The 11,349-nt window shown below is 42.2% G+C and overlaps 1 protein-coding gene across 1 annotated transcript in view; it reads left to right on the plus strand.

Annotated features, from left to right (window-relative positions):
* DRC1 (dynein regulatory complex subunit 1) overlaps positions 1 to 11,349 on the plus strand; it is a 49,106-nt gene that overhangs the window by 22,194 nt on the left and 15,563 nt on the right. The window contains 4 exon segments of the mRNA XM_037812717.1: positions 100 to 237; positions 1,231 to 1,317; positions 1,964 to 2,086; positions 9,427 to 9,566. Of these exon segments, the coding sequence (XP_037668645.1) occupies positions 100 to 237; positions 1,231 to 1,317; positions 1,964 to 2,086; positions 9,427 to 9,566 (488 nt within the window).

An 11,349-nucleotide genomic window follows, 5' to 3' on the forward strand; every position in this document is an offset into this window, starting at 1 on the left:
CATTTGCAGTTTCTCATGAGTTGAGTCCAGGTGGAGGGTGCTTGACAGCTCCTCCTTTTGTCTCGGTTAGTAATCGAGCCTTGATGTGTTCTTTTCTAGGAGTTAAAAACAAAGGATGACCAGTATGTGAAGGATTTGAAGAAACAGGCAGACGACATCTGCCTGCTCCTGGAGAGGATGGAGGAACAAGTGAAGAATGTGATGAAGAGCTTTCGCCAGGAGCTGCAACACATTGAGGTAATGGGTGCGAGACCTGCTTTCTGACCTTGAGCGTCCCTCAGAGGAGGGCTGGGTCTGTCCCAGTGATTCAGCGAGGGTGCAGATGTCTCAGTCCTCTGATATCTGACTCTGCTCTAGGATTTTATTCATTTATTCACTTATTCATTCATTCATTCAACACATCTTCACAAAGTGTCTACTGTACGCCTGGCACTGTTCCAGGGACTGGGGACACGGCCATGAACAAAGCAAAGCCCTGGATCCGTGGAGCCTATATTCTAGTAGGTGGCAGCTAGAAATGAACAAACACCTACTGAATATATAATTTGATTGATGGTAATAAGTGCTTTGGAAGAAAATAAGACAAGGTAAGGGGAAGAGGAGTGGTACAGGGAGGTCAGTATTTCATAACCATGAGGCATATGTGTGCCATTTACTTTATTTATGAAAGTTGGGACTGGGAGAGGAGGAACAGGAAATGAGGTGTCAGATAGGATTCAGGAATCCATACTTTGAGTCTGAATGAAATGTTAAAGATTGGGAATGAGGACTTGGGCCTTTCCAAGCTGGAAGAGAGCCCAGAGGTTGGGGGTGTCTCTGGATTGTCAGAGACTTGGTTCTGCATTCCCAGGCCAAACTGTGGTGAGCACAAGCTGTCTTTGCTTCATGGGAACCCCAGCCATGATGACACACCAACCCTAGTCTTGGTTGAATTACATGCCAGGGTTGCTTTGCAACTGCCAAAAATTGGTACTGGCCTTCCTCCAGCACTTCGCCTCTGATATTGATATCCAAATTTCATGTGAAGGATAGACTTTATGATACCTTATTTCCCATGAACTCCTTCCATAGCCTTTGGGTTGATGAAACTTGGGAAATCTGCCTTTAGATTTGACTTGGTTTGAGTGGTTGGTGACACGGCACTTGTGCTATTACCTGAGAGTCCTCTGGTACTGGTGAGACCTGCTGAATCAAAACAGACGCAAAATCCATATTCCTTCTTGGTTGCAGAAAGCATTTGAGATGGAACGACAGGAGCTACTGGCGAGTAATAAGAGGAAATGGGAGCGGGCCCTGCAGGTTCACAATGCTAAAGAGGTGAAGTGGTGCGGTGGACAGGCTGGGGGTGTGGGATTGAGGGTGGCCCATGGAGTCTGAGGTGATGTCTCCTGTGACTAAATTGGCTCAGTGTGTTTGGACCTGGGGGCAGGATTGCCATGGCACAGATTCATTGCTGCACTTCACAGTTAACCAGTGAATCCTGGCAGATGGGGTTGGCTCCTTGGGGGTGGTGAGTACCATCTTTGCATCTTGCTGTGGTTTTCCTGGTCCTGTCACCCCTTCCTCTGTTTCCTGGATATCTACCCCAGCCATGGATGGACATTCATGGCCCAAGAGTGTGGGTTTTAAAGAGTGTCGGTTTTCACTTTATTATAGAGATGAAAAGAACAAAGAAGTGACTTGACCAAGATCCAGTGAATGTTCTAGAACTATAAGCTAGGCTTAATTTCTTAATGGAGCATTCCTCTGGGAGATTCTGGAGTAAGGACCCCATTAAGTGATATAAGCCATAATCTGAGAGTTCAGAGTCTTGGGGCATAGAGGCTTCTGAGAGCTGCCAGACTCTCTGCAGAGTCACAAAACTTTCCAATCCTCCACTGTGTCATGCTTGTCAGGCCACCTGAAGGATTGGGTTGGGGCAGAGGCTGTACCTGACTTTCTCCTTGTCTTCTTGTGTCTTTAGCTGGAGTATCTTATGAACCGCATTAAGAAAGTAGAGGAATATGAGAAGCAGCTCAACAAGCAGATGATATGGGATTGTGAAGAGTACAACATGATCAAGATCAAGCTGGAGCACGACGTGCAGGTGTGCCTTGTTCCTCAGGGTGTCTGGGTGGCAGAGCAGGTGGAGAACACCTGTGAATGTTTCATCTTTAGTGACTATCCATAATGCTCTAGAATTAGTCCATTCAACAAATATTAATTAACTAGCTGTTTTCCTTTGAATGGTCATATCCGAAGAAGCTCACATACGAGATATACAGGGAGGAATGCTTCCCTTAAGAAACAGTGGAGAACTACCAGATGCTGAAGGGGTCTGGACACTGAGGCGCGTGAGAAATAGTTGAGAGAACTGTGTATTTTGGCCTGTTAAAGGGATAATGCCCCTGGGGGAAGTTAGCTGTGTCAGAGGGCCAAAGCTAGGCCTCCCACCACTAAAAATAGCTGTTATCTAATGAATGTCTCCCATATTCCAGGTACTTAACATACAGTGTCTCTAATCCTCTGATAACGTGAAACATAACAGCATTTATATAGACCAGGAAACAGGCTCAGAGACAAGGCTACATAAATGGTAGACCCTGGATTCAAACTCAGGTCTGTGTGGCTCAAAAGCCTATATCTTTCCCATCACTGTAGATAGTCCCCTGATTGACGGTTGAAAATTCATTAGGCAGATCCTGATTCATGATTAAAAAAGAACCTTCTAACAGGTAAAGCTATCCAGTAATGAAAAGGTTTGTCTCACAAAACAAACTCCCTCCTTATAAAGTATTCAAAGGCTGAATGACTGTCTGTCCTCAGAGCTGAAGAGGAATTTCTGTGGTGGGAAGGAGGCTGGCCTTTATGGTCTCTAAAGTTCTTTCTCAACATAGGATTCTGTGTTTCAATGCCACTTAAAGAAGTGCATCTCTAAGTGCATTTAGATGTGCATCTTAATGTTCAAGATTGTACTGTTTATTTTAGTTTCTAGAACGTGTTAGAGGAAAGCTTTTCCACTGTTCTTAGTGGAAAGTGACTAAGTGACTTAGTGGAAAGTAACTAGGTAAAATGAAAACCCCACTAGACTACAAAGATTTTTGCCAGTCTTGAGAATTTTCCCAGGTCCTTCTCATCTTAATGCATGGAAATGAGAGTTACTGACAAAGAACAGTAGGAGTCTGTGAAGGAGCAGCACTACTTCTGTGGGCTGTTTACATTATGGTTTTAATGAAAATGACTATTGTAATCTTTTCTTCTGAACTTATCTTGGTTCTATGATAATTTATGTGACAAAGCTACATACTGGTGGCCTCAAACAGTGAGATGTGTGGAACCTCATGTTCTTAATCTGGTGTCTAAACACTTGAACAAAGTCAAAAAGTGCTGTGACATGGGGAGATTATGGGGAGAGGGCGTAGAGAGAAGAGTAGAAAGGGACAGAGAGGCCGAAAGCCTGGAAGAGCTGTCTCTCCTGGTTCACCCTGTCCAGATGGAGGGATGGTGGCGTGTGCGTATGTGGGAGGCAGACAGATGGAGGTATTCACAGTGGGAAAGTGTGTTCAGATCCTCTGCATAACAGCTCTTTTCTGTGTTAGAATGGAAATCAAGAGTACACTGGGCCACATTCTCCCCTTTACTGGAAAAATAAATTAAATCAGGCCGACCCATATTTTAATATTTGGAATAGTTTAGTGGGATTGAACTTTATCATAGTACTTCATACATTCACTAGACTTTAAAGTCAAATAGCATTGATTTTTGTCATGAAGATATGGCATGCAGCTAAATATCTAATTTACTCTTTACAACTCTATTAGTTTCCTGGCTGATAAAATAAATGCCATACAATTTATTGGCTCATGGTTTCAGAGGCTAGAATGCTTGCTTCCTCCCAGGGTCAATATCTTCTGGTTGGCTGGCAGCCTTTGAGGTTCCTTGGCTTTTCCGTCACGTGGCAATGCACATGGCAGCACCTTCTCCTTTCTCTTCCACGTTCTGTTGACATTCAGCTTCTGGCTCCTCCTCGTGGCTTCTCCTTCTCTGTCCAATTTCCTTTGCTTATAAGGACCTCAGCCATGTTGGATTAAGGCCCACCCTCATTCAGTCTGGGTGCACCTAAACTGACAACATCTTCAGAGGTCCTGTTTACAAATGGGTTCACACCCACAGGACCAGGGGTTGGGACCTGAGCATACCTTTTGCAGGAGACATGATTCCATCCCCATCACCAACTAATTCATAGCACTGTGTCAGTTCTAAAATATGGAACTAAAATTCTTGCAAATCAACAACACAAAGAAGCTAATACATATTTGGTTTGAAGGGTAAAGTACAAGAAGTTAAAGGAGAATTTCTACTTATCAAGGGCTCACTGCCACTTAAGGTCACATTAATGACTGATGCAAAGGGAAACCTATAAACATTATGTACGTAAAAGGAATTTTACTGCTCCCTGCCCAAAATAAAAATGAAAGAATAATTTAGTTCTTAACAAAGGAAGTAAATGTGTGTCTTTTTAGGCCTTACATTCTTATTCAAAAACTTAAAACAGTTCGCTTCAAATTTAGGAGCACTTACCTTTAATATCAGAATATTAATCACAAAATATTGAATATAAGTTATTTAACAAATCTTATGAAATTACTATGTGCAAAGCACAAAGATGAACAAGATATAGTTCCTGCCCTCAAGGAACTTACAATCTATTGAGGAAGTACGAAGTGTACTGCATAAATAGTCTAAAGGAGTGAGTGATGGGGAAGAAAAGGGTAAGCGAGAGTGTGGGCTGGATATGAAATTGGTGATCTTACAATTCCAAAACAGAATCCTGGGGTCCCATCCCAGTGTTAACAACTGATGGTAAAGAAGCCCAGTGGGATCTCTGGAGTCAGCCAAGAAGGCCAGAGGGTATTGCTCTGAGCCTGTTTTCCTGATCTATGGGCAAAGAGGGCACCAGAAAGCCACTGCTGAGAAGCTGATGCTGCCACCGGAAAAAAGAGGGAAAGGAGTAATCAAAACCTGCAGTACCTTTAACCTTGGAGGACTTTTGTGGCATGTTAGATTACAACCTAAAACCAAACATGATGCTTTGCCAAGTATCTTTGGACAATTGGATAAGCAGCACAGACATTTAACAAAATCTGTTACAGTTTTTAATATAAAGCTATATTCAATGTTTGACAATCTAGGATGGCAGTATATTGAAACTAAAACCTGCAATAGTTAGCAATAGAGTCACTGATACTAAAATTATCATGAGTATATGGTCTTGAAAATGAGTGATGAATAGTATAAATCATGTAATTGCCTACTGTAGATGTTCTACTCTGAGAGGCAGAAGACTTATTAGTTCTGTAAGTTTATTGACATGTCAGCTTATTGCTGATGGCTCCTAAGTGGCTTTGTAGACACAGAGGCAGCATAAGGTTGAAGGAATATTCCTTTTATTTTGGAACAGAGCTGAGATGGAGGAGTGGTTGATTCTGTGATTTGGTAGAGGTGGTGAGCCAGTGGTACATGCAGCATTTCTGGCTCTCCAGGAATCAGTCTGCTAAGAACATAATCTAGCAAAGAATAGAAGCAAATGTTTTCTACCAGAGGAAGTGAAAAACAGCTAGTAAATAGTCAGCCACCCTAAGCAAGCAAAGAAATGTAAATTAAAACAATCAGGGAGCGGCTCTGCCCCCCTCCCCCCCAAATCATTAGAGATTTACATTCTTTCAGGTCAAAAAAAGTGATGTCAGTTATACTTTCTTCCCTTTCAAAATGTATTGTAAAATATATTATGGAAAAAAAATACATAATCCATTTTTATAATTATTATTATGCAATAACCTGCTTTTAAGAATGAAATTAATTCATGAGAGTTCACCAATACAGCTTGCATTTATGACTCACATGCTTTTGCTATGTTATCAATATAAAAACATTTGATAGCCAAATAAGTTTGGGAAGTACTTAGTGTACTGCGTCTTAGTGCTAGGCACGTATTGCAAGCTACGAGAAGAAGGCAGGGGTTCTAATTCATCAGAGCAGGCTTGCAGGCCCTTGGGGTTCTGGGGTCCTTGATGTGTCAGTCCCAGGGAAGACTGGGACAGCCAGCCGCTCATCTCATTCCAAATCATTCCAGATCCACAGCGGCTCTGGAGAGCCTCCTTCTCTGTGAGTGTGTTTATGGTGGGGATCAGGTGTAGCCAGGGGGCGAGAAAGGAGATGCTTGTATCCTCACAGGTCGTAGAGACAGAGTCACAGCCTGCCTTGGAGGGCCACAGAGGAAGCACACCTGGAACTTGTGGCTCAGCCAAGCAGGTGGGGAGCCAGAGGAGAGCCTGTGGACCTGGGACGGTGTCTTTTGTAGCATTGTAGGGGTGGGGCTTTAGCGGTTTAGCCAGGCATATATGATTGGGGAGTGTTTATTTGAATTTGGCATTCCACAAAACTGGACAGGGCTCTGGGCTAGTGGAGAGGAAAGTCTTGGGGTATGTTATCAGACAGGGACAGCTTGAGGATTCACTATCAGGAAACGACATTAGTAACCCCTGGGTGTACACAAAAGAGACCTGGGATGGGTGAGGCATCACTAACCAAGAGTGGGCTCTTCATTTTGTTTCTGTGATTACAGTGTCCTACTTGCTCAGATTGTCACCATCCAACTTGGAGCTCCTCTGTTGGACTTTTGTGCCAAGCCACCTCATAGACAGATGGCCTCCCTTTCCTTCTGTCCAGCTGAGGCATGTTTGGTTCAGCTCTGACTGACCCACTCAGTTGTGACCAGGGCTGGGCACATTTGAAGCCCTGGGACATAATCATTGCACCTGTGCAGGAAGGACTGTGGGGCCCCTCTTCCAGGGCCATCCCTGGAAGAACACAGGCCAGGGCGGTGCCTCAGCCTGGGACCACCCCAGATAATTGCATTGCAATGAGGCTGCACCATCAGCATCTTCTGTAGGCCTCTTGGAATATTGTTCAAGTCAGCATTTCAAAATTAAATTTTGATCATGCTCGGAAACGAAGAGTGACAGCTCCCTGCCCTGCCCCAGGGGCCCTACATGAGGGCCTGGCCTGGACCTAGAGCATCCTGGCCTGCCTGCGTGTGCTCAGCGCTGACAGGCCGTGGGTGTTTCACACCACTAATGAGAGGCCACCCATAAGTTGCTCTTTGGAAAGCAATTATTGAGTGTCTTTGATCTAGCAATCTCACTTCTGAGAATCTGCTTTAAAGGAAATAATGCAAAATAACCCCCAATTTTAATAAACATCTTTTCCCAGCATTATTTTTTAATTTTGAAAATTATGAAAACAGTATAAAAATGGAGCCAAAGGGAAATGGTAATATATGATATATGGTAAATATGAATATTTAATATATGGTAAGATATTATAATATATGATAAAATATTATGCAGCCATTAAAATGATGCTAACAATAGAAAATTCTTAGGTTATAATAAAGTAAGAAAATTAGGAGGTAAAATTGTAGATATAGTTGGATCTCAACTTGGTAAAGAACACTGGAAGGAGACATGCCAATCTGTTAACAAAAATTGCCTTTGGGTGGTGGAAATATGGCTAATTTTTCCTCCCAATTCTTCTGTGTCTTGTTCTTTTTCCTCTGCTATACTTTCCAAATTTTCTACAATGAGCAAATACTTCTTTCAAAATCAGGAAAAGTTTTTACAAGGAAAAGTCCGTAACTTAAAAAGATAAATAAGAATATGACTGAAAAAGGAGGGAAATTGAGAAGTATAATTAGTTATCATTTGTGGTGGTTTGAAGCTGTCTGTACCCCAAAAGAGCATGTTCTTAAATTTAGTCGATTCCTGAGGGTGTGAACCCATTGTAAGCAAGACCTTTTGATGAGGTTATTTCAGTTAAGGTGTGGCCCATGTCAGTCAGGGTGGGGCTTAAATTATAACTCTTTGTAAGAGGATGAAATTCAGACACGGAGAGAGCCACAGAGGAAGCAGCCAGAAGCTGACCTCAGGGAAACCAGCAAGAGAAGGGAAAGGCCAGGAGGCACAGCCACGTACTGCTGTGTGACAGCTAAGGACCAAGGATGGCCGGCAGCCAGCCCCAGAACGCCACCGTCTTCAGGGCATCGCCTTGATGATGTCTTGATTTGAACTTTTAGCCTCAAAACAGTAAGCAAATAAATTCCCATTGTTTAAGCGATCCATTTACATGACATTTGCTTGAGTAGCCCAGGAAAGGAAAACGTCATCTCAGTGACCAAAATGGTTCTTCATTTCCATCTGTTAAAGAACAGATTTCGTAGGCTTCTTTCTGAAGGAGATGTTCAAATACTTGTCCCGTAATGGAGACTTAAAAACGTCTGCAGTAGTTAAGTGGAATACACTTGGCTAATTCCCTCAGTATTACAATGTGGAGACTGCCGGATTCCGCACGGAGCGTGGGATTGTTGGGTCCCTGGGGGATGTGTCAACGCCTTTAATCTCTGTGTCACCTCCTAGTCAGTTACCCTCCTCCAGGATGACCCAAGAGAGGTTGTGATCATTGCTTGGAATCACTTCCTCTGTTGATTCCTTGGCATGGGTCTGTTGCCTGGTGGAGAGAGATGGGAAGGAGGCTTGAAAGAGCATTGCAAATGGCTGTTTTCTCAAGGTCTGGTAACACTTCACTGCATTTCCACTTAGGAAAGGCAGGAGTCAGCCAACCCATGTGTGCTCTCCCTGCCTCCAGTCGCGCCCCTCCTTTCCTGCGGCTGTAGAGTGATGTTTCTACAATGTCTGGTCTGGCCATTTCACTCCTTGCTTCAAATCTTTAGTGGCTCTCTATTGCCTTCAGGATAACACTTTAAATCCTCAGCTGCCTGTGGCTTCCTAAAGCCCGTCACTCTCTCTTGCCCCTGTCTTACTTCTTGTCACTGGTGCTTGTTTATCTCTCTCCTCCCAGACAGCGCAAGGACTGTGCTCTTTTTGCCATTGTTTTCCTGGCACCTAGAGCAGTGCCTGGCATATATTAGGCACCCAATGTATATTCAGTGAATGAGTGAATGAGCTAATGGAAATCCAGAAAGTAAGGAGGACCATGTCTGTCCTTCTTTAGAATGAAGGGCTTGCTGAACACTAATGTGACCACTTTGGGAATGTCAAGTTTTTGTCACAATATTAATTTTTATGGTTTTTCTAAGAGGGCGGCTAAGATCCTTAAAAGGTTTGGTGCAAAGTACCAGAGTTAGTTGGCCTTGAAATCTCTACACATGATCTTTCTTGGTACACAGGCTTTAGCTTGCAGCTGAATTATTTGGATTTTATCTGGTTGGCCTTTAACCTGCTTCTAACGATAAATTTTTGAGAATCCAGGTCGATGCACTTGTCCCTAAAGGTTACTCTGACATGCCTCCAGAATGGACTATCAGGAGCTCTCAGGCACAACAAATTGTATCCAGGCAAATTATTATTATTTTTTAAACATTAAATTTAGATTCTTGAGCAACAGCTTCAGCAGATGAAAGCAACTTACCAGCTAAACCAAGAGAAGTTAGAGTACAACTTCCAGGTCCTAAAGAAGAGAGATGAAGAGAGCACAGTGATTAAATCCCAGCAGAAGAGGAAGATCAATCGGTAAGCCAGCCTGCAGAGCACCTTTCTTCTGGGCTCTTCTATATTGAAAAAAGATATATGGTGTCGTAGTAAAACTACTGTTTGGTCATCTGCTGGGTTTTTTGTTTTGTTTTGTTTTGCTTGTTTTTTAAGTCAACAACTGCTGCTGTTCCATTTCAGTAAATTTCATCTCATCTGAATATTTGGATCACATTCACATTTCTCCAGTTGTCCAAAGAAATCCTTTATAATGGGTTTGTCTCTAATCTTGGACAAGTCATTGAATATGTTTCCGTAAGTCTCTCCAAACTACCGTCTTCCTTCCTTCACCTGTCAACCTTCTTTTTAAATGATGCACACTTGTTCAAAAGACTGGGTCAGTTATCTTACAGAATGTCCCATGTTCCAGATTTGATTTTTTTTTACATTCATCTTGTTTCTCTGGCCCAATATTTCCTGTAGATTATAAGTTATAGCTTTAGATTTATGGATTCAATTTATACTTTATCTTTGTCCAGAATACTTCATAGGTAAGGGTGTCTACTTCATGTTGCATCATAATGAAAGATGCATTGTATTGTTTAGTTGATTTACCTTTAGTGATTCTAGGACTAACCATACATTAGGGTAATGTAGGCATTTGTGACTTTGATAAATACTGCCAAATTGCTCTCCCTAGAGGTTGTATCAATTTAAGCTCCCAGTAGCAATGTATTTCAGTACCTGTTTCCCCACAGCCATGGAATTTTATGAGTAGAATATGTGAGAAAAGGTGTCCCAATGTATTTTTATTTTGCTTTTCTCTTGTGCATGAAGTTGAGCATATTTTTGTAAGTGTTAAGAGCCATTTGATTTCTTGTCTATGAATTATATATTATATATTAATATCCTTTGTCCATTTTTTTCTATTGGGATGGTTGGTTTTTTTTCCTGATCAATTGTTAGGTATTCTTTATATATTAAGGAGATTAGCCCTTTGTTATAAGAGTTGCAAATTGTTTAATCTGGTATGCTGTTTGACCTTCCTTATGGATTTTTGCAGTGCAGATATTTAAAATTTTTATATTGTTGAATTTGTCAATCTTCTCCATTATGGCTTCTGGATTTTAACTCATAATTGGAAATGCTGTCCCCACCCTGAGGTTATAAAGGAATTCTCCGACGTTTTCCAATACATATGATAAATCATAGTTTCATTTTTTAGACTTAAACTTTTCATCTGTTTGGACATTTGTGTATAGTGCAAGGTATGACTCCAACTCTTAATTTTCCCCAGATGGCTAATCAGTTGTCCCAGTACCATTCCTTACTGACTGGAGAGAACAACTTTATCATGTACTTAATTTCGATATATATTTGGGTCTTTTCTGTTTCACTAACTGTTTTTTCCTAGTAGGTCCTAGTACCACACTATTTTAATTATTGGGGCACTATAATGTTTTAATATCCGACAGGACTAGTCTCCGTGCATTGATCTCTAAAAATATAGCCAACTCTTGTTCCTTTATGCAATATTGGTTACCAGGGACCCAGGAGTCAGTGAATGAGGGAGGTAGGAATGAGGAAGTTCTATGTTTGTCAAGGAGGTCACCAAGTGGGAGAAAGGAGATAGGTGAGCGGGCTGGGGGTGAGGTGCTAGAAGCAGGGCCTCTGTTTCATCCACAGGACAGGTGGGAAGGAGAGATGGGGTGAGTGGTATCATCACCAGCATCCCCTCTCTACTGGCTTCTTCCTCTGACTTTAGGCTGACCCAGGTTTCCCTTATCCTGAAAAACCGGCTAACTGAGCCTGCTATCCCTCTGTG

The sequence above is a fragment of the Choloepus didactylus genome, chromosome 20 (assembly GCF_015220235.1).
Source record: "Choloepus didactylus isolate mChoDid1 chromosome 20, mChoDid1.pri, whole genome shotgun sequence".
NCBI classification, from domain to species: Eukaryota; Metazoa; Chordata; class Mammalia; order Pilosa; family Megalonychidae; genus Choloepus; species Choloepus didactylus.